General features: G+C 41.6%; 1 protein-coding gene across 1 annotated transcript in view; it reads left to right on the top strand.

Moving 5' to 3' along the window:
• The window catches only part of PDZRN4 (PDZ domain containing ring finger 4), a 332,607-nt gene that overhangs the window by 169,709 nt on the left and 134,926 nt on the right, over positions 1–27,972 (top strand). Inside the window, exons 2-3 of the mRNA XM_073573259.1 lie at positions 25,393–25,646; positions 26,466–26,568. Of these exons, the coding sequence (XP_073429360.1) occupies positions 25,393–25,646; positions 26,466–26,568 (357 nt within the window). The remainder of the gene's footprint in view (positions 1–25,392; positions 25,647–26,465; positions 26,569–27,972) is intronic.

Here is a 27,972-nt window from a genome sequence, read left to right as displayed (position 1 = left end):
ATGAATGGAAAACCGCGTTCCTCACGACCGAGGGACTATTTGAAAATTTAGTCATGCCGTTTGGTCTTACCAACGCCCCTGCCATATTTCAGAATTTCATCAACGTGGTATTCTCGGATCTCATTGGTCGTTTTGTCGTTATCTACTTAGATGATATTTTGATATATTCCCCCGACAAGTATTCTCATTTGGAACATGTACGAACTGTGCTCCAAAGACTGAGGGAAAATCATTTGTATGCCAAATTGGAAAAATGTGTATTCTGTGTACAAGAGTTGTCCTTTTTGGGGTTAATTGTATCCGGTGAGGGTTTTCGCATGGACCCCAAGAAGGTGCAGGCCATTGCGGATTGGGTGCAACCCCGAGATCTTAAGGGTCTTCAGCGCTTCTTGGGGTTCGCCAATTATTACCGCAAATTTATCCGGGGGTTTTCGCAAGTGGTCAAACCTCTCACGGATCTAACATGCAAAGGTGCGGATGTGAGAAATTGGTCCTCGCTTGCAAAAGAGGCCTTTGCGACGCTGAAAAAATGTTTTATGTCTGCTCCTGTGTTAGTGCAGCCAGATCCGTCCAAACCATTCGTCGTGGAAGTGGACGCCTCTGAGGTGGGGGTGGGGGCGGTGTTGTCCCAAGGGCCTGCCACTCTAACCAACCTCAGGCCATGTGCTTTCTTTTCCAAGAAGTTCTCTGCTGCGGAAAGAAATTACGACGTAGGCAATAGAGAGCTTCTTGCGGTCAAATTGGCGTTTGAAGAATGGAGGCACTTTTTGGAGGGGGCCAGTCACCCGGTTACGTGATCACGGATCACAAAAATTTGTCGTACATTGAGTCTGCTAAAAGACTAACGCCCAGACAAGCCCGTTGGTCACTTTTATTCTCCCGTTTTCAGTTTACAATTACATTTCGTCCAGGGTCTAAGAATGTCAAGGCTGACGCCTTATCACGCAGTTTTCAGCCGGTGTCGCCCCCTGAGCCACCGTCCTCCATTCTTCACCCTGGGGTTGTGATAGCAGAGGTCTCATCTGAATTGGAACGGGAGATTCAGGGGGCCCAGTCGCAGGCCTCGGCGGCCAAGCCGGAGGGGAAGTTGTTTGTCCCAGAGCAACTTCGCCTGAAACTCTTGCAGGAGTTCCATGAATCCAAGCTGAGTGCTCACCCTAGTATTTCAGCCACACGTCTGGCGGTGGCTAGGATCTTTTGGTGGCCTACCCTTGGTTCGGACATAAAAAAATTCATTGCTGGTTGTGGGGTCTGCGCTCATTCTAAAAGCTCTCATAGCCGGCCGGCAGGGGAGCTGATACCCTTGGCAGTGCCCGAAAGGCCATGGACTCACTTATCCATGGATTTTGTTACCAATCTCCCTCCATCTAAGGGTAATACAGTGGTATGGGTAGTGGTGGACAGGTTTTCTAAGCAGGCTCATTTCGTACCCCTGTCCGCACTACCGTCAGCTGAGACGTTGTCCAGGTTGTTTGTGCAGCATGTGATCCGGTTGCATGGGGTACCCCTGAATGTGGTGTCTGATCGTGGTGTGCAGTTTGTGGCTAAGTTTTGGCGTGCTTTCTGCAAAAAATTAGGTATTTATCTGTCCTTTTCGTCTGCATACCATCCTGAGAGCAATGGGCAGACGGAGCGCACTAACCAGTCCCTGGAACAGATCCTCAGGTGTCTAACCTCTGCTAGACAGAGTGACTGGTGCGATGCACTGCCGTTGGCTGAATTTGCCTTCAATAGTCGGGTGAGTCAATCCACTGCTAGGTCCCCTTTCTTGATTAACTATGGGTTCAGTCCTCATTTTGGTGAGTTTTCTCGTCTGGATTCGGGGTGCCCCGGGGCTGAGGACTCTGTTCAGCGGTTAAAAGATACATGGGCAGAAGTCCAGCGGCGTATATCCAGGTCTCAAGGCAGGTATAAGTTTTTCGCGGACAGGAAACGAACACCTGGTCCCATGTTTCGGGTGGGAGAGAAAGTTTGGCTCTCCACGCGAAACATTAAGTTAAAGTTTCCGTCAGCCAAGTTAGGACCCAAATTCATTGGCCCGTACAAGATTGTGGAAAAAATCAATCCAGTGGCGTATAGGCTGTGCCTTCCACCCTCTTTCAAGATCCCTAACATCTTCCACAAATCTCTACTGAAACCTTTTGAAGCAGTCTGGGGAGACTCCGAGTCTGCTGCTTCTCCTGTTTTGGTCGAGGGGCAGGTGGAGTACGAGGTCGGTCATATCGTAGATTCCAGGTTGGTACGGCGGTCGGTACAGTACCTGGTTCATTGGAAGGGGTATGGACCGGAGGACAGGTCCCGGGTACCGGCCCGGTTGATGCATGCTGATCGCCTGGTACGGACTTTCCATGCTAAGTACCCGGGCAAGCCTGGGGGTCCAGAGGCCCCCCGTTGAGAGGGGGGTAATGTCATGATCTCAGTGCGGGTTTGACTCGCACACGTGGGGTTAATGTTTGGAACCAGTGCTGATGACTGGCATTTCTGGGGTTAAAGGTTGTGATCCCGATGCAGGCTTACCTGCACACCTGGGGCTATGATTGTGGCCTCTCCCTGGTTCTGGGGGAGGCTTCTTATAGCCTCAGGATGCTCCCATCCCTGTCAGTTATACTCTTGCCCTTGGCATTGTGTGGTGACCCCTGAGTGTGTTTGTGCTGTGTTCTGGTTGCATGATTCTCTGTGTATGACTCGGTCTGTTCCCTGGATATCGCTTTGGATTCTGCCTGGTACCTCCTATGTCTGTTTGGTTTTGATCTCTGCTTGGCCCTGATTATCCGCTCTGTCTCCTCCCTGGTACTGTACTGATATCTTGTGTATGACCTTTGGCTTTGTCTGACCTCCTGTCTGTTTACCCCTCCTGTACCTCGTTGGTCTGTACCGTGCATGACTTCTGCTTTGCCATAATCTGAGTTCTCTGGCTTCTCTGACACTATTAGTTGAAGCACGCTTTGTCACCTCTGCTGCCCTGCTCCCCAGGTAACTCTTAGCACTGCTTCTGTACTCAGGACACGCGCACTGGCTCTATGAGCAAGTGTAGTGCGGTGTCTCTGACAATAAAAACATAAAATACCAACCTTATATACTGTGATGTGATCGTAAACAATGTCTGACAAGCCAGCAAGTTACAGGGTCTGTTCTCCTGAGTGTCTCCAGTACAGCTGAGATATCAGGTTTCACAAAGCATATATAGTCAGAAAGGTACTGGGGAAGGGGGGTGGAGGGGTGAGGGATTTCCAGACTATCTGGTAAGAAGGAAGATATGAAACTTAAAGACCTCTGCCTGCCATATCAGTTGTAAATGATTTAGGGTTATGTATAAAAACTAGTGAATCAAACATAAATTTACATATAAAACATCGAAAATAGATAGTGCATTCTGCCAATGTCCCAAAAATGGGACGGCAATTTCACTTGAATGTATCTCTGGCCTTGATAAATCTACATCAATGCCATTGCATTATATACCTTCCTTCAAGTATAAACAATAGTTCTAATAACTTTGTGATCACAGAACTGTGATTTTAAATAATAATTTCAGCTTATGATCCTAATTTTGAAAAAAACTCGAAAATAGGTGCTTTGAAAGCTCTCTGGGTGGAAGAATATTCAATTAGAAATGACAATGACATGATTTCCTGTTTTGAAAACATTCATTTTAGAAACACAACACAAAAAATTGTACCTAATTATAAAATCTTAGTTGCTAGAAGCAAAATATTAGGCGTCCCAAAAAAAGGACATTGGTAAATAATGGGTTTTAAGCAGAATTCCATTTACAGCTAATTAAAAAAAAAGCTTGACAAATCATTTTCATATGCTCAAAAGGTGCGCATGTACAATGCAATGAAAACGTTTTAACTAGATGTGGAACAAATGTGGCAGAAGAATACTTTAAAAAATAGAAGTGCTTATACTTTAAAATGCTCTGGTGAGGTTTATATATAGTGGCTTGCAAAAGGGTTCTCCCGCCTTTGGCATTTTTTGCATTTAGCTACCTCACAACCTGGAAATTCACTGTTTCTTTGTTGAGGGTTTGCATCAGTTCATGTAAAAACATGCCTACAACTGTGAACATTTGGTTTACTTTTTATTGTGAAGCAAACAACAAATAGGACAAAATAACTAAAAACGTCAGTGCGCATATCTATTCACCCTCCTAAAGTCACCACTTTATAGAGTCTCCTATTTCCGCAATTACAGCTGCAAGTCACTTTGGATATGTCTATATGAGCTTTCCACATCTCACTGGGATTTTTGCCCAATTCTCAAGACAAAACTGCTCCAGCTCTTTTAAGTTAGATGGTTTCTCAACAACTTTGCCCCTGACTTCTTTGGATATCTCCTTGGTCTTCATCGCGTTGTTTGGTTATTGGTGCTTCTTGCTTAATGATGTTGCAGCCTCTGGGGCTTTTCAGAAAAGGTGTGCGTATACTTACAGACCATGTGACACTTTGATTGCATGCAGATGAACTTTCTTTACTAAGCATGTCTTATGAAGGTAATTAATAATAATAATAATAATAATAATAATAATAAATTTTATTTCTATAGCGCCGACATATTCCACACCACTTTACATTTCAGAGGGGACTTGTACAGACGATAGACATTACAGCATAACAATTATTACATAGATCATAACAGATACCAAGAGGAATGAGGGCCCTGCTCGCAAGCTTACAATCTATGAGGAAAAAATGTAGACATGAAAGGTGGGTGGTAACAATTGCCATGATTATTTGGGCCAGCCATAATGTTAAGTGTATAACAGTACAGAGACACAGAGGGCTAATAGATGCATAAAGCATGAGGGAACATGATGCGGGGAACCTGGTTATGGCAAAACATTTTACTGTGCCACACAGGGATAGATTAGGTTAATGTGTTGAGGCGGAAGGCCAGTCTGAATAAATGTGTTTTCAGGGCACGCTTAAAATTGTAGGGATTGGGGACTAATCGTATTGACCTGGGAAGTGCAATCCAAAGAATTGGTGCAGCACGTGTAAAGTGTTGGAGACGGGAGTGGGAGGTTCTGATTATTGAGGATGCTAACCTCAGGTCATCAGCAGAATGGAGGGCATAGATAGGGTGGTAGACAGAAACGAGGGAGGAGATGTAGGGTGGTGCTGAGCCATGGAGTGCTTTGTGGGTGAGGGTAATAAGTTTGTACTGGATTATGGAGTGGATGGGAAGCCAGTGTAATGACTGGCACAAGGTAGAGGCATCGGTGTAACGATTGGCGAGGAATATTATCCTGGCTACAGCATTCAAGACAGATTGGAGGGGGGAGGGTTTGGTAAGAGGGAGACCGATTAGAAGAGAGTTACAATAGTCCAGACGAGAATGAATAAGAGAAACAGTAAGAGTTTTTTCAGAGTCAAAAGTAAGAAAAGGTTGAATTCTAAAAATGTTTCTGAGGTGCAGATAACAAGAGCGAGCCAGTGATCGGATGTGGGGGCAAAGGAAAGCTTGAAGTCAAGTATGACCCCAAGACAGCGTGAATGTTGCTGGGGAGTAATAGTGGAACCACACACGGAAATGGCAATGTCGGGTATAGGTACGTTAGTAGCGGGAGGAAACACAAGGAGTTCAGTCTTTGACAGGTTCAGTTTCAGATATAGTGAGGACATGATGTTAGACAATCACTGGTGTTTTCTAAAAAGGCAGGTGTGATGTCAGGAGAAGAAGTGTAAAATTGGGTGTCATCAGCATAGTGATGGTACTGGAAACCAAATCTACTGATTGTTTGACCAATAGGGGCAGTGTACAAAGAGAAGAGGAGGGGGCCTAGGACTGATCCTTGAGGAACCCCAAAAGTAAGGGGAAGATGAGAGGAGGAGGAACCAGCAAAAGATACAGTAATGGAGCGGTCAGAGAGATAGGAGGAAAACCAGGAGAGAACGGTGTCCTTGATGCCGATGGAGCGGAGCATAGTAAGGAGGAGCTGATGATCCACAGTGTCGAATGCTACAGAGAGATCCAAGAGAATTAGTATGGAGTAGTGACCATTAGATTTAACTGTTAGTAGATAATTAGAGACTTTAGTGAGGGCAGTTTCAGTAGAGTGTAGAGAGCGGAAACCGGATTGGAGAGGGTCAAGAAGAGAGTTATCAGAGAGATAACGGATCAGACGGGAATGGACCAGGCGTTCCAGGAGTTTGGAGATGAAGGGAAGATTAGAGACAGGTAATTTCTTTCACCAGAAAGTTTTAGGTGCTTCATAGCAAGAGAGGTGAATACATATGCACATACCAATTTCCAGTTATTTGATCTCATAAATTTAATTTCTGCCTATATTTTTCTCACTTCAATTCACCAGCTCAGACTATTTAGTACTAATGCATCACACACATCAGATTACAAAAATATTTAAACACAGGTTGTAATGTAATAAAATAGGTCAAAAGGCAAGGGGTGAAGACTTTCGTGAGACACTGTAGATATAGATACATATTTATATGTTTATTTACATATATATATATACTTAAAGAGGGTGAAATAAGTATTGAACATGTCACCAATTTTCTAAGTAAATATACTGTATATTTAAAGGTGCTATAGGCATTAAGTTCTCATTAGATGTCAGTAACAACACATCCAATCCACACAGGCAAAGAAATCAAACTAAAGATATCTACAGATTAAGCTTTGTGTAATAATGAGAAATGCCCCTTAGGGAAAAATAATATCAACTGCTCCAACTGATGGCCTATAAAAAGATGTTCATTATCAAGGTGCCACACAAGAAACATCTCATGATGGATAAAAACAGTGAACTGTCCCAAGACATTCTCGACCTTATTGCTGAAAAACATACTGATGGCATTGGTTACTGTATAATTTCTAAACTACTGAAGGTTCCAGTGAATGCTATTAGGGCCATAATTTAGATGTGGAAAGAACATCATCTCCATCATAAACCAGCTATGACCAGTGTGCTTCTTGCAAGATTTCAGACAAAGCAGCGAAAAGAATTATCAAGAGTTGTCCAATAGCTGAGGAAAGGCCTACGGAAAGACCTGGAATCAGCAGGTACAATTGTTTCAATCCAAACACAAAGTAATGCAATTAGATTTGGCTTGTATGCACACTCACAAGGCAAAACTTCATAGCTGAACAAAAAACATGTTCAAGCATGTTTAAAGTTTGCTCAACAACATTTAGACAAGCTTGTGAAATTCTGGGAGAATATTGTCTGTTCAGATGAGACCAAAATTGAACTCTTTGGATGACATACTTCACACCATGTTTTTAGGCTAAAGGCTCTGCATATCACAACAAGAACACCATACCAACAGTGAAGTTTGGAGGTGAAAACATCATGGTTTTGGGCTGCTTTTCAGCATACAGCACTGGGAAACTTTATATGATTGAAGAAAGGAAGAATGGAAATGTGTAGAGGCAATCTTGATAAAAAAAAAAAAAACCGCTGCCATCTACCAGGATGATGAAGATGAAACAAGGGTGAATATTTCAGCAAGATAATGGTCCCAAACACACTGCCAAGAAAACTCTTAATTGGTTTCATAGAAAGAAAATAAGGCTGCTAGAATGGCCCAGCCCAAAAGATGACCTGAATCTAATAGAAAATTTATGGAAAGAACTAAAGCTCAAAGTTCATATAAGGAGTACATATGATGGAACCTTAAGGATTTGAAGAGTGTTTGTGTGGAAGAATAGACCAAAATTACACCTGAGCAATGCATGCAACAAGCATCCCCATACACAAGGTATCATTAGCTGTCATCATCAATAAAGGCTTTTGTACAAAGTATTAAATACATTTCAGTAAGCATGTTCAATACTTTTTCCCTGTGTTATTTAGCGTTGTTATATATAATTTAATCTATGGACATTTATGACTTTCTTTGACTGTGTGGATTCGAGTCTTGGGCGCATGGCAGAGCTCGGATGGGAAGCAGCGCCATTTGACTTTTTTGGCTGGAATTGATATCAGACGCCATGTCGCGTTTGGAAAGCCCCTGATGTGCCAAAACAGTGGAAACCCCCCAATTCTAATTCCAACCCTAGCCCCAACACACCCCTAACCCTAATCTCAGCCCTAACCCTAGCCCTAACCCTAGCCCTGACCCTAGCCGTAACCCTAGCCCTTACCCTATCCCTAATGGGAAAATGGAAATAAATACATCTTTTTCATTTTATTATTTTTCCATAACTAAGGGGGTGATCACCGGAGGTTTGATTTACTATTTATGGCGAGTTTTTATATTTGGCAGCTGTCGCACGCTAAAAGACGCTTTTTATTGTAAAAATAGCTTTTGCATCACCACATTTTGAGAGCTATAATTTTTCCATATTTTGACCCACCGAGTCATGTCAGGTCTTATTTTTTGTGGGATGAGTTGACGTTTCTATTGGTACCATTTTTGGGCACGCAAAATTTTTTGATCGCTTTTTATTCTGATTTTTGGGACGCAGAATGAACAAAAACCAGCATTTCATGAATTTCGTTTGGGGGGTGCGTTTACACCATTCTGCGTGTGGTAAAATTGATAAGGCAGTTACAGTAAAGTTACAGCGATACCTCATTTATGTCTTTTTTATGTTTTGGCGGTTTTATACAATGAAAGCAATTTTATATAAAAAATAATTATTTTTGCATCGTTTTATTCTGTGAGCTACAACTGTTTTATGTTTTTGCTGATGATGCTGTGTAGTAGCTCATTTTTTGCGGGACAAGATGACGTTTTCAGCAGTACCATGGTTATAAATATCAGTCTTTTTGATCGCGCGTTATTGTACTTTTTGTTTGGTGGTATGATGATAAAGCATTATTTTTTGCTTCGTTTTTTTTTCTTTTTTTAAGGGGTTCAATAAAGGGGTTAACTAGTGGGACAGTGTTACAGGGTGGGTCATTACGGATTCGGCGATACCAAATATGTGTACTTTTATTGTTTTTTTATTTTCAAAAAATGAATTTATTAGGGAATATTTTTTTTTTAATTTATTTAGCGATTTTTTTATAAATTATTTTTACACTCTTTTTTTTTTTTTTTTACTTTATTACATTGTCCCGGGGGGGACATTATTGTAATATGTCAGATCGCAGATCTGACACCTTGCACAGGAGTGTGTCAGATCAGCGATCTGCAGGCACTGCTGGAGGCTTTGTCATGCCTACGCTCTGCAGGCACTGAGAAAGACGCCTCCCTGCAGGCCCCTGAAGGTCCCCGCCGCCATATTGGATCTGGGGACCTGCAGGGAAGGGGGGCGCCGCTGATTGCTATGACGTACTATTCCGCCCTTGGGACTTGGGTCCCAGGTCACATGGATGGAATAGTACGTCTAATGTAGGAAAGGGGTTCATGTGGAAGCCATATGATGTTGGAATGCTGCTAATTGGCAGATTAACCCCTTTTCTGAAGGTTAATAGCATTTTTTGACACAGCAGGTTCCCTTTAAATGTCGCAATCAGAGATTGACAGCAGCGTTTAAATAGTTAACAGCTGCATCCGGAGTTTTGCTTTGGCTGAGACTGTTAAGGGGGCTTTACACCGATTCTGTGACGCAGCAGCGATATTGCTAGCGATATTGCTATGTGTGGTACTTACCTCCGACCGGCTCCCCCGCTGTCTGTCGCTGATCGTGCGAGATCGTGCAGCTCCATTTCTCGTCAGGTGCTTTCTGCTGGCGCCGACAAGCGATGCGTGTCTGCGGGAGGCTGTCAGGATCGCCGAGTCTGAAAGGTAAGTAATGACCATTGCTGCGTCGCTACGTCACTGTGAGATCTGCCTGTTTGGCAGCTCACTAGCAACCATTTAGCAATGCACCAGCGATCCTGACCGGGTCGTATCGTGGTCGGGATCGCTGGTGCATCACTAAATGTAAAGGGGCCTTTAGAGACAGATCTAGGCTATTTAACATATATTATTATATATACGTATTTGTCGCATGTGGGGAAAGCTCATCTCCTAAGCCCTTTATACACTCGATTATCCCCATAATCATACACATGTAAATGATCTTGTGCAAAGGGATTAGAAGACCAGTTTCTGTATAAGAACCCACAACAGTCATTAAATTTGAGAATACATTAATTTCTTTGACACTTACTAATTCTGATTTATAGCTAGTATAAGAGTTAATTAGTATCTAAAGCTTCAATCAGTTAGCTTTTATTTAAGCCTATTTCAACTGATGGTAATTTCAACTGAATAGGGAAAGTTGCTTTGCCAGATACAGCTATGAACAAGAGTTGCACCTTGTCTAAATAAAAATATCTCTTTTGCTTAAAGGAGTTGTCCACTACTCGAACAAGTTCTTCTCAATCGATATGTTTCTCCCAAATAAAATAATAGCAGCTATACTCACCTCTGGTGTGGGAACCATTCCAGAGGTTATGGTACTGGCTCTTCAGGGGATCCCGTGACGTTGTTATGTCATGCAATCCCTGCAGCCAAACAGCAACCATTTCAATGTCAGCTAGTTTGAAGAATACTGACTTCAGGAGGAAGTTAGAGCTGCAACTTCTTTCTCACCTCTTCTGGATGTCAGTTACTGTCCAAAGGAGTGAAGAGGTTGCTGATTAACTGCAGGGATCGCATGATATAGCAATGTTACGTAAGCTCTGGGAGAGACAGCACTCTCACCATTGGAAAAGCGCCACATCAGAAATGAGAATAGCTGCTATACTAACACTTAGAAGAAATATAGTGATTGAGAAAGGTTTGTCTAAGTAGTGGATAATCCCATTACAGCATTTCCTACTAGCAAGTAAATTTTAGTTTTATCACATGTTTTCTTCAGAAGCGTTGAAGAAAAGATAGTGAAAATAGATAGTTCATTATAAACTTATAGGAACATAGTAGACTTGTGCTAAGTTAATCATCGGTGCTGTTGCCCTATTTTATTGCAGTAATTATTATTTTCTATGCTTGTCGGCATACTCTTGTAAGTTAAGGGCCCGTTACACACAGTGATCTCGCTGGCGAGATCGCTGATTTTGTGACACATCAGCCATTTCTCCAGCGAGATCGCTGTGTGTGACATCCAGCAGCGATCGGCCCCCCCGCCGGGTATCCCTGATTGTGCTGGATCATCCTGGCCAGTTTTTTCATCGCTGGTCTCCTGCTGGCCAGCACGCATTGCTGCGTTTGGCAGCGGGAGCCAGCGATGAGCGACGCTGCACGCTGGTTACCAACGTAAACATCGGGTTTCTAAGGGCCGCGGGGCCCTTAGAAACCTGATGTTTACCCTAGATACCAGCGTGCACTGCAGGCAGGGCGGGAGGTGGAGGCAGAGCAGCGCACAGACCGGAGTAGCTCTGCTATCTGCTACTCCAGTCTGTCAGACCGGAGTAGCAGATAGCAGAGCTACGCCGGTCTGTCTGCGTCGCTCTGTCCACCTCCCGTCCTGCCTGCAGTGCACGCTGGTATCTATGGTAAACATCGGGTTTCTAAGGGCCCCGCGGCCCTTAGGAACCCGATGTTTACGTTGGTAACCAGCGTGCTCGCTGGTCCTGATCGCTGGAAAGGCTGTCTATGTGACAGCTCACCAGCGATCAGCTAGCAATGTCCCAGCGATCTCATCCATGGATCATTGGTGGGATCGCTGGGACATCGTTATGTGTAACGGTACCCTCACAGTATAGTGGTAAATAATTAAGAAACTACCATCTCTATAGTGATCATTATCTACCCTTTTTTACCTTTGCCCTTGAGTAAGAGAATATGTTCAGTGCAGTGAAAGAGACATTCCTCTGCTTTATATTGATGAATGATGCAAGGCCAAAGAGTATCTAGTGAGCTTTTTACATTTCAGCTAAACCTATAATAGACATTTAGTGATCATATAGTCCTTTTCAACATTTACTATAGATTTGGTCACAAATAATTTAATGACAAATTGATGCTAGTTACAGAAAGCAATGTTCCTTCCTTTTAGACTTAATAGAGTACAATAAATATTACCTGTTAAGGCACAGTTTAAATTAAACAGTACTTTAGCTGTAGGTAATGATTACAAGTCATAAAAATATATATATATTTTGAGTTTCCAACAGGAATAGTAGTAGTACAGGGGTGATGTCAAGGGAAAGAGGTATATAATTTGGAGTCATCAACATAAAAATTGTAGTGACACCAAATCTGCAGATAATTTCTCCAATAGAGACTGCTTACAGTAAAGTAGAGAAAACATACTAGGACAGAACCTTGAAGAGCCCAATAGTAGGGAGAAGAATGGAATTAGTGCCTGCAAATGAGACATTGAAAGAGCAGGCAGATATGTAGGAGGAAGATCAAGAAAGTAGCATTCCCTTAGACCAGTACATGTGGTAAGAAAGTAATCTACCTCTGGGAAAGTGCAAAAGAGCAATTCATTCTATTTTAGTTATGAAGAGTGTAATTTACGCACTGCTGACCTTTGCTGCTAACTAGCTATGTGTTGAACATCTCGTAGTGTCATAACTGCTTGTATCATACAAAATGTTTAAGACTGATCTGTTTAAAGGTCAATAAGTTAAATGCATTACTAACAAAGATGGGATATATATATATATATATATATATATATATATATATATATTAATATGGGCATATATTTTTAAGCTTTTTATCATAGTCCTTAACTTTTTGATCTAGGATGCAATTAAATTTCCCTCTTGTTGTAAAACCATATTCATAATTCAGCACCCTATTAAAAACTTTTGATAGTGTAGCTAATTTATTGGACAGACCTTTAGCTAAACCTAATTCATTGAAAAATTGTTTGAAGAACAAGGTTTCTGAAACTCTTTTTTTAGTTGGTCTTAGATTGTTCAGCTAAAGGTCACATTCATGTTTTGTGCTCATGATTTTAGACTCTTCAAGAAAGTTATCTACAGTTTGAGCTTGTTGAAGATTCACATGACTTCAACTTGCACATATTTTTTAAAATGCATCTAGTGAAGTATTGTATATTTTTTTATTATCCATTGTTTTGATGGCATTAATATACTTATAGAGAATATACTTTTTCATATACTGGAGCGAGTTCAGAGAAGAGCTACCTGGATGGTGAGTGGAGTGATAAGTATGTCCTGCAAGGAACATTTAAAGGATCTGGGAATGTTTAGCTTGCAAAAAAGAAGGCAAAGAGGAGACTTAATAGCTGTCTGCAACTATCTGAAGGGATATAATAGTATAATAGTGTAGAGTGGTCATCATTTATCTAATTTACACATGGAAGCACGAGAAGCAATGGAATGAAGCTGATAGGGAAAAGATACAGAATAGATATTTGAAAACTTTTGGACAGTGAGGATGATCAATGAGTGGAACAGGCTGCCATGAGCAGTGGTGAGGTCTTCTTCAATGTAAGTCTTCAAACAGAGGTTGGACAGAAAGCTGTCTGAGATGGTTTAGTGAAACCTGCATCAAGTAGGAGGTTGCATATGATGACCCTTGAGGTCCCTTCCAACTCTAACATTCTATGACTCTATGATATTATTACCTAATCTCAGCAGGGCTCCTAACCATATTGTATCTTAAGTAATCATATGAAAATTGGTGATCATTTATTCTAAAGCCAATTGAGTCATTAGGATGGTATTTGAGTTTACTCAAGCTGAAATAAAAAAATATATTTCAAAATTCCATACATTAGATGAATCTGCACTATTTTATTATTATTATTATTATTATTATTATTATTATTATTTATATAGAGCCATTAATTCCATGGTGCTCTACATGAGAAGGGGGGTTACATAGAAAGTTATAGATATCGTTAACAGTGAACAAATTTACAATGACAGACTGGTACAGAGGGGAAAGGACCCTGTCTTTGCGGACTTACATTCTATGGGATAGTGTATTGCCAAGTTTTTAACACTAAGGTTCGGATATGGCTTTAAAGAAGGCTACTACTTGCGATATAATGCAATGTTATTTGCAGGTACAAAATTAAAGGAATAGTATGATTGCATACACTTTTGTATATTTTAAGATACAAAGGTTAAGTACATATAAAGCTTGAATACATATAATGATTAAGTATATATAAAGATTAACTATATACAGTATACTCACATCATCAATCACCAAGAGGCTTTTAAACATCATCTGTCTGGCATATCAGAGAAGCAACACCAAGACAGAGACCCCTGGAAGATTCACAACACTGCACGGGCGTCCCCACTTATGCAGGTATCAACACTGTACATGTGTACAGGTATCCAGTTTTTGCTTCTTGTCTTAGTCATGTTTCTCTGGCCTTATATACTAAATAACACTTATGTGTAAAGGCCCCGTCACACATAGCGATCTCGCTAGCGAGATCGCTGCTGAGTCACAATTTTTGTGACACAACAGCGATCTCACCAGCGAGATCGCTGTGTGTGACAGCGATCAGCGACCGGCCCCCCTGCCGGTATCACTGATCGCTGCATCAAAGGCCAGGACTTTTTTTTGGTCACTGGTCTCCCGTTGGCCACCACACATCGCTGTGTGTGACAGGCGGGAGACCAGCGATCTGCTGGTAACTAATGTACACATCGGGTATCCAAGGGATGTGCGTCCCTTAGATACCCGATGTGTACGTTAGTTACCAGCGCGCTGATGCAGGGAGCTGGTAACTAACGTACACATCGGGTATCTAGGGACACACGTCCCTTGGATACCCGATGTGTACGTTAGTTAACAGCTTCCTGCATCAGCGCGCTGGCTACTAACGTGCACAGCGACGCTAGGCGCTGGGCGTCGCTGTGCTGATCACTGGTGAAGCTGTCTGTTTGACAGCTCACCAGCGATCACATAGAGATTCACCAGCGATCCGAACACATTGATATCGTTGTCAGGATCGCTGGTGAGTTGCTATGTGTGACTCCAGCCTAACTTGCTTCACCCAACCCTTCCAGTGGCTGGCTTTCAAGATTGGATGAAACTGATAACATGGCATCATCAGACAATGGGTCATAAATAGAGTTGAGCGATACCGTCTGATACTTCAAAGTATCGGATCGGAATGGATCGGCCGATCTTTAAAAAAAGTATCGGTATCGCCGATTCCGATACCGGAAGTCCCATTCAAGTCTATGGGACTTCCGGTATCGGAATAAGAAAAACCCAGTTTTTGCCTTGTACAACCTCTCTGGGGTCTGTACGGGCCTTTCGGGGGGCTGTGCCGGCCTGCCAGGGGGTCTGTGCAGGCTCTGGTGGTCTGTGCCGGCCTGCCGGGGGGCTGTGCCGGCCTGCCGGTGGTCTGTGCAGGCTCCGGTGGGCTGTGCCGGCCTGCCGGGGGGCTGTGCCGGCCTGCCGGTGGTCTGTGCAGGCTCCGGTGGGCTGTGCCGGCCTGCCGGGGGGCTGTGCCGGCCTGCCGGTGGTCTGTGCAGGCCTGCCGGGGGGCTGTGCCGGCCTGCCGGTGGTCTGTGCAGGCTTCGGGGGTCTGTGCAGGCATCGTCCGATGGGACTACAAGTCCCATCGGGCGATGCCTGCTACCATGACAGTGATTGACACATTAGCCAATGATGGGACAGTAGTAGTCCCATCATCCGGCTAATGTGTTAAATGTTAAAAAAAAAAAAAATACTACATACATACTACATACATACTACATGCATGCTACATACATACTACATGCTACATACATACTACATGCATGCTACATACATACTACATACATACTACATACATACTACATGCATGCTACATGCATGCTACATACATACTACATACATACTACATACATACTACATGCATGCTACATACATACTACATGCATGCTACATGCATGCTACATACATACTACATGCTACATACATACCACATACATACTACATACATACTACATGCTACATACATACTACATATATACTACATGCATGCTACATACATACTACATGCTACATACATACCACATACATACTACATACATACTACATGCTACATACATACTACATATATACTACATGCATGCTACATACATACTACATGCTACATACATACCACATACATACTACATACATGCTACATACATACTACATATATACTACATGCATGCTACATACATACTACATATATACTACATGCATGCTACATACATACTGCATGCTACATGCATGCTACATACATACTACATACATACTACATGCTACATACATACCACATATATACTACATACATACAATACATTCATACAATACATACATAGACATACAGTACATATAACATAGAGTAACATACTTACCAATACTTGTCACATTGTTCCCCGAAGCCATTGTCTTTTCCGGAATAAATATTAACATAACAAACCACAAAAATACTCACCCACGATCCGAAGCAGTCCACGAGTGTGTCCCACGACGATCTTGGGTAGAGAACAGCAGCATCAGCTGATGCTGCCGTTCTCTACGGGCTGCAGGAATCCAATGACGGAAGGTAGGTATCCTTCCGCACTGTATTCCTCCGCCACTTAAAAAAAAAAAAAGTCCCTAGTCTCACTTTATGCCATTGCTGTGTGGGAATTTCCCACGCAGCAATGGCATAAAGTGAGACTAGGGACTTTTTTTTTTTTTAAGTGGCGGAGGAATACAGTGCGGAAGGATACCTACCTTCCGTCATTGGATTCCTGCAGCCCGTAGAGAACGGCAGCATCATCTGATGCTGAAGTTCTCTACCCAAGATCGTCGTGGGACACACTCGTGGACTGCTTCGGATCGTGGGTGAGTATTTTTGTGGTTTGTTATGTTAATATTTATTCCGGAAAAGACAATGGCTTCGGGGAACAATGTGACAAGTATTGGTAAGTATGTTACTCTATGTTATATGTACTGTATGTCTATGTATGTATTGTATGAATGTATTGTATGTATGTAGTATATATGTGGTATGCATGTAGCATGTAGTATGTATGTAGTATGTATGTAGCATGCATGTAGTATATATGTAGTATGTATGTAGCATGCATGTAGTATATATGTAGTATGTATGTAGCATGTAGCATGTATGTAGTATGTATGTGGTATGTATGTAGCATGTATGTAGCATGCATGTAGTATATATGTAGTATGTATGTAGCATGTAGTATGTATGTAGTATGTATGTAGTATGTATGTGGTATGTATGTAGCATGTAGTATGTATGTAGCATGCATGTAGCATGCATGTAGTATGTATGTAGCATGCATGTAGTATATATGTAGTATGTATGTAGCATGTAGTATGTATGTAGCATGCATGTAGTATATATGTAGTATGTATGTAGCATGTATGTAGCATGTATGTAGTATGTATGTAGTATATATGTAGTATGTATGTAGTATATATGTAGTATGTATGTAGCATGTAGTATGTATGTAGCATGTAGTATGTATGTAGCATGTAGTATGTATGTAGCATGCATGTAGTATATATGTAGTATGTATGTAGCATGCATGTAGTATATATGTAGTATGTATGTAGCATGTAGTATGTATGTAACATGCATGTAGTATGTATGTAGCATGCATGTAGTATGTATGTAGTATGTATGTAGTATTTTTTTTTTTTTTTTAACATTTAACACATTAGCCGGATGATGGGACTACTACTGTCCCATCATTGGCTAATGTGTCAATCACTGTCATGGTAGCAGGCATCGCCAGATGGGACTTGTAGTCCCATCGGACGATGCTTGCACAGACCCCCGGACATCAGCACAGCCCCCCGGCAGGCCGGCACAGCCCCCCGGCAGGCCGGTACAGACCCCCACAGGGTGCACAGACCACCGGCAGCCCGGCACAGCCCCCCGGCAGGCCGGTACAGACCCCCACAGGGTGCACAGACCACCGGCAGGCCAGCACAGCCCCCCGGCAGGCCGGTACAGACCCCCACAGGGTGCACAGACCACCGGCAGGCCGGCACAGCCCCCCGGCAGGCCGGTACAGACCCCGGGCAGTCCACACAGCCCCCCGGCAGGCCGGCAGAGACCCCCGGAAGGCCCGAAATGACGGCGCATCATGATGCGCACACACTGCGCATCATGATGACGTCAGGCTGTCAATCAACTTTGAACTTCCGATTCCGATGCCGAATTCCGATATTGAAAAAATATCGGAAGTCGGTATCGGAATTCCGATACAGCAAGTATCGGCCGATACCCGATACTTGCGGTATCGGAATGCTCAACACTAGTCATAAACCCTTACAATATAAAAGCCACATGGATTTAGATAAAACTACCACAGACAGAGGTTACATAAACCTTAATGTTTTACAATGACAAACATAGAAACGTAGAACTATTTGTGAAACAACAGTTCAACATTGTGTGACTGTGGGCATTGTCTGTCACATCTGAAATGCAGCTATCTAATGGTCTGATAAACCCACCACAGACAGAGATTACGTCATTATCTGTCTGTAACTGTCAATGTTTGATCAGAAATGCAGCTATCTAATAAATAGAATTAATTCTATATATTTCAATATGGACTCAAAAATAGCCATTTTTATATTCGCAGTACAATCCACCCATGGCTATTTTGAGCCAAACATTATTTATACAAGGTACCATATAAGTGTACACTGTATACAACAACAGAAAGCAATGCATACACAAAGTATAGCAACAATTCCTACTGTATATTAATTTCTGGGTCATATATTCTTCTTTTATGCCTTCATCTTGAATAGATACCCCTATCAGCTTTGTCCATAACTGTAAAGGGGTTGGTACTGCCACCAGACAAGTTTCTAATATATTGTTAGCAGTAGTAGTCTTTGTCATGCCAAAATGACTAGTGTTCTTCAGCTAAGCAAAATAAGCTCTATTTTCTATGCTTGGTCTCTTGTTTTTTCATCTGAAGAGCTCTTGGGTAGTGGCAGAAGGTGAAAGGACCATGACACTGTGGCTGCAACGATGCACCATTTCCAGATTCTGATCTAAAGGGAAAAATATATATATTTTATTCTCTGAGATAACACCTGTCAGTCGGGACGTGTTCCCACTTCTTTTGTCCGGGTTTCATATCTATCAGAAAATTATCTGCTCCATGAACAATTACTTTAGCAGGTTCTGGAGGACCTTTGTCCCCCAGATTTTTGCACCAACATTGATAGGATGTGAGGATCCAAATCCTTTAGCAAATCTAACCTGATGGACACCCCTATGGTCTCTGCCCATTGGTAAGCAGATATTTCTCCCAGGTGTCCATATTTCTGGTGTGCCCACTGAGTCAATCTGAGCAGTCCTTCAGTGGTGTCAGTCTTTGAATTGGATTCAGCGACTGATATTTTGGAATGTTCCTCTGCTAATAAGTTGAAGATTCTTTCCAGTGTACCTGAAGCACCATAAGCATCAACATTAAACACAGTCACTTTAATTCTTTGTACAATTGGCCAGATATCTTGTCACAACTATTTCCACACACACAGGATTGTTTCATTCAGTAATAGTAGGCACATGCACACCAGTCTCCTTCTAAGCCTGTAATTATAACCTTGTGCTCACTGAATTGTTCTGGATTTACTTAAACTGGCCTCCCCCCTCCACTCTTGTATCTTCAAAAGCTTTATAATGTTGGCTGTTTTTATTCAGTTAATCACCAAATCTACATGGGAGCGTCTATCCACTTGTGGAGTATGGCCAGCAAGTCAATAACTCTTATCTTCTTCCCCCCATTGGTCCTCCATTTTAGATGACGACATCTTGGAAGGATAAAATGATAGCTTCTTCAGTTGGGCTTTGCATTCCTGTATTAAGAATTTCATTTCAGCATAAAGATCCTCAATCCCCGCTGCTGTGGGCTTTGACGAAGATGGAAAGGGACTGGGCCCTCTCTCTCCCCAAGTCCTGTCTCGCCCCTGCTGTGGAGATTCAGAATCTTTTACTGTAACCTCTCTATTATGTGAAACATCCAGCTTTTTATTAATTCCTCTCTTTTGATACAGTTTCCACATCTCTTCAGTACCAATCCCATCTATTTGATCCCTGTGGACGCCATCCTTTATTAAGGCCCTAAACATATATTTCCGGGTAATACTGGGTCTAGGATTGTAATGACTTTTGCCACTGTAATGCTGCTCTTCAGAGGGAAAATGACCTTTTTGTTTGGGACCCCAATCTCCCAGATCCCTTAACTCTCGAATTGCCTCCAATGTATTAGCAATTGTTTTCCCAGTCTGATTTACCATTAGTGTCATCATGATATGTTTATAAGCTGGAGGGGCATTTCTAATTATACGATTTCTAACATATACACTTACACCAACTTCCATATAATCATCATAGGTGTTTGCTGAAATTGCATTTTTCATTACCTCCTCCTTCAACCTCTGAGCACAATCTTTTAACGTAAACCAAGGTTTTTCATTGGGTGACCAGTCCACCTCAGATGGGTATTTATGCCGCAAAGCCATAGCCACAGCATCAAGCATACTTCACACCCCATGTGGTTGCTGGATTATCAAGGTACGGAATGCCTCCTTCACTACAGGCTCATGACTGAGCTGGACAAATTTTGTGCAATCCACAGAATCCACCTGTACTTCATTAGCTCCCATCTCCCATAATCTGACTGCCCAAGCTACCAGGGATTCACTTGACTTTTGAGAATAACGATCATGAAGATCACTAAGCTCCTTCTGACTGTAATCCTCTACCGCATTCTCATTCCGGTTACCTGTAGCTGTCTCTACAATCCGTCTACGATATATAGGATGAACTTTCACTGGGTTAAGAGGAGGAGCAATTTCCCCTCTTTCCATGGAAATGTTCATCCTCAGACTCGGGATTGGTGATGTTTTTGGAGTCAGTTGAATTCCATACATCACCATCCCACTAATCTGGGTTCCACTCTACCCCTGCTTTGGCTATGGCCAAAACTACTTTCTTTTTATTCACCTTGCCTTTCCTCCTGTATTTATACTCTGCTACACATACGGCAGCCTTTTCTGCAACATTTTGATAACTATCACATTTATCCATTAATAACTTATTCTGACATTGTGCTATAACCAATGCATTCTGGGCCTCACACAACTGTTTTTCCAATTCCTGTACTTTTGCTAACATACATATTCTTTCCTTATGCTGTTTTCTATATGCAGACAACAATATCCATCCGCGCCTACGAACAGCGCTCAACTCTTTACCTTTCTCTACTTTCACTTTCTCTAAGCATGTAGCCACATCAGCAGGTTCAGCGTCCTTCAAACATTTATCCCATGCTTCAACCAAACCAGCACTGTGCGACCATTTCGTTGCCAAATTATGATAGGGAGCCTGTTCCCAGCCTGGAATCTCAATAGATTCACACACAGATACCTTTTTCTTAAAGACAGGCATGTTCTACGCATTATCACACTATCACAAAGTCCTGTTAATATCAATAAAAAACTTCTGAGCCTTCTGCGTATCCTGCCGACTACGCCAATTATGTATTGCCAAGTTTTTAACACTAAGGTTCAGATACGGCTTTAAAGAAGGCTACTACTTGCGATATAACGCAATTTTATTTGAAGGTACAAATTAAAGGAATAGCATGATTGGATAGTATGATTGCTTACACTTTTGTATATTTTAAGATACAAAGGTTAAGTACATATAAAGCTTGAATACATAAAATGATTAAGTATATATAAAGATTAACTATATACAGTATACTCACATCATCAATCACCAAGAGGCTTTTAAACATCATCCGTCTGGAATATCAGAGATGCAACACCAAGACAGAGACCCCTGGAAGATTCACAACACTGCACGGGTGTCCCCACTTATGCAGGTATCATCACTGTACACATACAGGTATCCAGTTTTTGCTTCTTGTCTTAAGGGGGTTTTACACATAGCGATATCGCTAGCAATATCACTAAAGCATCACCGATTTGGTGATGCAGAAGCGATATCACTAGCGATATCGCTATGAGTGATACTTACCTCCGACTGACTCCCCCGCTGTCTGTCGCTGATCACGCGAGATCGCGCAGCTCCATTTCTCGTCGGGCGCTTCCTGCTGGGCTTCCTGCTGGCGCCGACGAGCGATGCGTGGACGCGGACAGGAGGACGTCAGGATCGCCGCGTCTGAAAGGTAAGTAACGACCGCTGTATTGCTGCTGCATCGCTGTGAGATCTGCCTGTGTGGCAGCTCACTAGCGACCATTTAGCGGTGCCACAGTGATCCTGACTGGGTCGTATCATCGTCGGATCGCTGGTGCATCGCTAAATGCAAAGGGGCCTTTAGTCATGTTTCTCTGGCCTTATATACTAAATAACACTTATGTGTAACTTGCTTCACTCAACACTTCCAGTGGCCGGTTTTCAAGATTGGATGAAACTGATAACATGGCATCATCAGACAATGGGTCATAAACCCTTACAATATAAAAGCCACATGGATTTAGATAAAACTACCACAGACAGTGGTTACATAAACCTTAATGTTTTACAATGACAAACATAGAAACGTAGAACTTTTTGTGAAACAACAGTTCAAAATTGTGTCACTGTGGGCATTGTCTGTCACATCAGAAATGCAGCTATCTAATGGTCTGATAAACCCACCACGGACAGAGATTACGTCATTATCTGTCTGTAACTGTTAATGTTTGATCAGAAATGCAGCTATGTAATATATAGAATTCATTCTATATATTTCAATATGGACTCAAAAATAGCCATTTTTATATTCGCACTACAGATAGTGGGGAAGAGACAGAAGGTCGGGGGTGCAGCAGCTATGGTGGTTTTGAGCGGCGGATGGGGTGGTGGTGAGGTGGCAGAATGGTTATACATCACAACAGTAGTGTGACAGTTCCACCACTCAGTGTGTCTGGGATGCAGTTACTGACAGCTCTGCACTCTGGTACAGGGGTGTGCTGAAGCTGTCAATGCTTTGATTGACAGTTCAGTCATCTAGTCTGGCGATGGGGCATACTAAGCTGTCAGTGTATTGACTGACAGTTCAGCCATCCAGTCTGAGACTGTGAGGCACTGGCTGTCTCCATGTGTTTATTGTGCCAGGTGATTGCCAGGCTGCTTAACTGGGCTGTTTTTCCCAGACCTCTACCTGATGTACATTCATCTACTGTGCAGTTTATCTCTCTGTGCCTTGCGTTATGTATGTAGATCTTTTGTTGCCTGACCTTGGACCTCGTTCTGACCATCTGTCTGTTTAACCCCTTCTGCTCTGATTCGCTGTCCTCCTGGTATTCTGACCTTGGAATGTTACCTCACTATGCCTTTGTGTCTTCCTTCAATTTATGATGTACTCTCCTTGCTTCTGACCTTGGACTCCTTTACTATCCTAACTCACGGCTTGGCTGGGAGAAGTAACTCAGCTTCACAATTAGTCAATCAATTTTAATACAGTCGGTACAGCCATTCAATAAAGTGATGGTGATTAGTGTATCATACAGTCCACAAATGTCCAGCATAAGCTTGCGATAAATCACAATAACAATCCATGGCACTTGAGGTTTTTTATCTGATGCTCTTTTTAATTTACAAAACACAAAGACCATAAGGCCAGAACATTCTTCCATTAGACTACACTTCATCTATGAATTCTAAATTAACTTTGCATTGGGAGATGTTTTCAGTGGAGTTTATTTCTAAGTCCTCTAAATAATGTCCTCTGGATACTCTATGTGTAATGGAGAGGTGAGAGAAAAGGAGGGGAGTGTTAATCTGCTTTTCACAGATTTCAGCTTCAAAAGGTCCTTGCTACAGGCTGGAGCAATAATGTTTGCTGTACTGATACTTAATAGGTCATGGATCAAGCCAATGTAATGGTGGCCAGTTGAATGTGGAATCAGTAGACCACTAAGTCACTAACCAATTTTGTGTAAGGCTATATCAGGGTTCAAACTAAAAGAAATTGTGAATTTTTAACCCCTAAAGAAGTGCTTAGTTGCCTTTTAATATCAATATAAGTAGTTGAGTGGTATAGGGACTTTGCATCAGCGGGATACAATACAATCAGCAAACTTAGTCGGATTTGTGCTTTTGTCCAATTGTAATGAATGGTACACATGAACAATACCTATAGGCCGTATATTAGACCTCTAAGGGACCTTTTAAAGGGGTTGTCCACTACTAGGATAACCTTTTCTCCATCTGAATGTTTACCCCCTTTAAAATAAACACAACTATACTCAAATATGAGAGGTAAGAAGAAAGCTGTATATCTATCGATATAGAAAATATATATAAAGTTTATTATAAAGTGATATAAAAAAGATAAAATATAAACATATCAACAAAAGCAGAACAAACACTTAAAACAGTCAAAAACCATCTAAAGAGAATCTTGAAAGGTTGGACTTATTAAACCAATTAAGTATTACCCCTGATTCAGGCAAATGCTGATAAAGTGCCAGCTTGAGAAAGGTCCACACTTGGAACGAAACATCACCATTATGACTTTGTGTCAATAAACCACAGTACCTTTTGGATTTTGGAGTGCTGCATTTATCTTCATTGAATATACTTGAGGTTTGGCTATGCCTGTGAGCCTGCCACCTCCTTCAGCTTATCTGCACTGCACCATATAATACAGACACAGTGAGTAATAATGGCAAACAATAGAATGATAAGAAAAACGAATGAGTGATTGGATAAGTACCACAGAGAACAAAAAAGACTGAAGCTGAAAGTCCCAATGCGTATTGCTCTTACCTAGCAGCTTCATCAGGGGTAATCTGCCTGTGTTGGATGAGAAGTATAAATAGTAGAGGTAATCTTAGTCAGTACAAGTAGGCATGCTCCTCTGGTAAATTAAATATATTTTGCTTTTATCCTATGGCATAAGGCATGGGTCGATATTGACTTTAAGGATCACTACGTAAAATAGGTAACACTAGAGTTCTAGTTATCTTTCTGTTTGAAGAGGCAATTTGTATATTTAATTTCCCAGAGGAGCATGCATATTATGCCAGGCCTGGTTTGTCACTCTCCACAAGGAGAATCATTACCCATAGATCCCAGTCTTAAGCATCTCACCTAGCCAAATCAGATATCATATTTTGCACTGATGAGGGGCAATACCCTGAAATACAGTGTCTGCAAATTGAGGTTCCTAAGTTATATGATAAGGCTCGTTAAAGGGTCGATATTAACTTTTAGGATTGCTACTTCCATTAGGTGGTGCTAGAGTTCTAGTCCTCTTCCTCTCTGAATAGGCAATTTGCATATTTAATTTCCCAGAGGAGCATGCATGGAGTATACATCGCCTCACTCTGACTCTCCAGGCCTATCTTGTCATTCTCCAGAAGGAGAAACATTACACCTTAGATATAAGTTTGGTAAATTACAGAATTATACATGATCAAAATGGGTTTCAAGGAAGAAAATGATTGACAAAACAATAAGAAGGACTTAAATTTGCATTATTGTAATTATTCTTTATGTAACTAAATATTCCTGTGTTTATAAAACATTTTGAACAGTACCCTAATGTTTTTTGCTTTTAAATAGGTTAATGGGAAGGACCTATTAAAAGCAACTCACGACGAAGCAGTTGAAGCCTTTCGTAATGCTAAAGATCCAATAGTTGTTCAAGTATTAAGACGAACACCGGTTAACAGAGCAACCGGAAGTTCCCAGGAGGTGCAGCTTGTGAATGTGAGCACTCAAACAGACATCACATTCGAGCATATCATGGCTCTTGCCAAACTCAGACCAACCACTCCACCAGTTCCTGACATTTGTCCCTTTCTTCTATCTGACAGGTATGTCATTTTTCAATATCATTTTCATGTTATGTAGATCTAGTTTACATTTTTATAAAATAGCATAAAGTTATCATAAAAAATTCAACATTTTCATGCTCAGTGTCCAACAGTCAGGCGAAACCACACAATACAGCCAACATCTTGGCTCCAGCTGCACTTAAGATCCATACTTTATTTCATGCAGCTTTTTCCTTGAAAAGAAACATGCGGGAAGTCATACAACACATCTAATATTTCTAAAATGTATCTAAAAAATGAAAAAGACAGTATTCTTTTCCCTAATCAATCTTTGCCTCCTGGACACCATGTAGAGATTAGACAGATAATACCAACTTGTAAGTGAATTAAGAAACCAAGCCATACATCAAGCCATTGACTGCCATTCATTGTTAGAAAAAGTATTTTCAATTTATTCCAAAGTGTACTTCTGTATTTATTGAAGTGATTGTGTCCACATTTTCCAGAATATAAAATGTGGACATGGCTTCATTAGCAGACAGGCTGAGTTTCAAAAAGACAGATTGGAATCCAGCAGCTGCGGAACATTGCCAGCCCTTTGTTATGAATGTACTGCTGTATTTCTTTTGATTTGGTGCACAGATCATTGCCTAGAATCCAATTTAAGCTATGAAAATGACTACTCTAAGTGTGCAGTAAATGAAAAGAAACATATCTTTTTGTTCAGTGTTTCTTTAGATTAGCAACCCACCCTAGCCTCTTGAAACGAAAAAGCTGCGGATAAGTTTGTCATATTTTAATTAAAAAGAAGAACATTGTCTCATCTGGTCTTTTTTCACCAATTTTTTTTCCTTATAGCTGCCATTCTCTTCATCCAATGGAGCATGAATTTTATGAAGGTAATGAGTATCTTTCCAGTCTGCCCGCTGATGGAGACAGAACGGAAGACTTTGAGTATGAGGTGAGATAATTTTTCATATAGGATGAGAGTTTGCCGTTTTCTCCCAGCATAATAAAACTCATTTATTATTACGTTTGCAGGTATTATTCACAGAGATTAATGACTAGTATATCAGTTTGTGCCTATTGCACTAGTACGTGGTGTGAAAATAAGAACTACTGTTTGTTTATAATGCTGAGTAAAAACTGTTGTTAGATAGTACTCATAGCTGCTATTGCGGTATAGTAGCTAGAGGATGTGCCGTCACTTCTGATATGTCTACTTTTAAGAAATACTAGTACTCATCTGGAATACATTTTCTGAGATCTCTGTATTGTTCTTCTCTTCTATTATTCCTACTGGAGATTTCTTAATAAATTTAGAACTAGTTGTTACCATTCCTTGTGTCACAAGAGAGTGCCCTTTAATAGTCGGACACTGTCAGCTCTGATTGGTCATTGTCAAACTGTGAAGGTATTTAGAAGAAAAGAAGTTGTGGCACTCACCCACGAATAAAATTTAGAGAATTTAATTCCAGATAGATGAAAGTTACTGCATGGTAGTGAATGACGTACTCCTATGTATGGACAACAGCCCTTTCATGCCGAACAGGCGCGTTTTCATCCTGGACCAGGAAGAAGCACCTGCTAGGCATGAAACGGCTGTTGTCCATACATAGGAGTATATTCACTGCAACGCTATTTATTTTATCTATTTGGAAATAAATTTTGTGAATTTTATGCATAAGTGAATGCCAGTGCCACAATTTCTTTTCTTCTACAATACTATTGGACTTTCTATATATTCATTGCTGAGCACCATCAAAAGTAAATGGGATAGCATTGCAAAGAGCTGCAAAAAATAAGGGAGAAAATTTATTATATTAGAAGTAAAAGGGTAAAATGTAAAAACAAATATTAGAAGATACTTGTTTTTACTCTCATTAGTAAGGCCGGTTTCACATTAGCGCTTTTTAAGCGCACGCACGGCCGGGGGTAGCTCCGCCCCCGAGCCGGCTCTCTGCCCGGCGTGCCCGCCCCTTGCTTGTAGCGCTGCCTCCTAGCGGACAGCGGCGCCTGCGATCGGCGCACCCTATCTTTAGCATAGGGTGTGCAGATCGTGCGCAGGCCGTGCGCTAGTTGCGCTTTGACCTGCGCTGCGCACTTTTGACGGTGCGCCGTGCGCGCCAAAATCGAACAGAGTCAGCATGGGTTTCTAACTAATAAGTCATGTCAGACTAACTTAATTTCCTTCTATGACGGTATCACTGATTGGGTGGATCAAGGAAATGCTGTAGATATAGTATATCTTGACTTCAGCAAAGCATTTGACAAAGTCTCTCATACAATCCTTATTGAAAAAATGACTAAGTATGGAATGGACAAGGCAACTGTTAGGTGGATTCATAACTGGCTTAGTGATCGG

Source organism: Dendrobates tinctorius, unplaced genomic scaffold, assembly GCF_039654945.1.
Source record: "Dendrobates tinctorius isolate UK_male_01 unplaced genomic scaffold, ASM3965494v1 ptg000035l, whole genome shotgun sequence".
Taxonomy (NCBI): Eukaryota; Metazoa; Chordata; class Amphibia; order Anura; family Dendrobatidae; genus Dendrobates; species Dendrobates tinctorius.
This window is presented reverse-complemented; position numbering and strand designations above follow the sequence as displayed.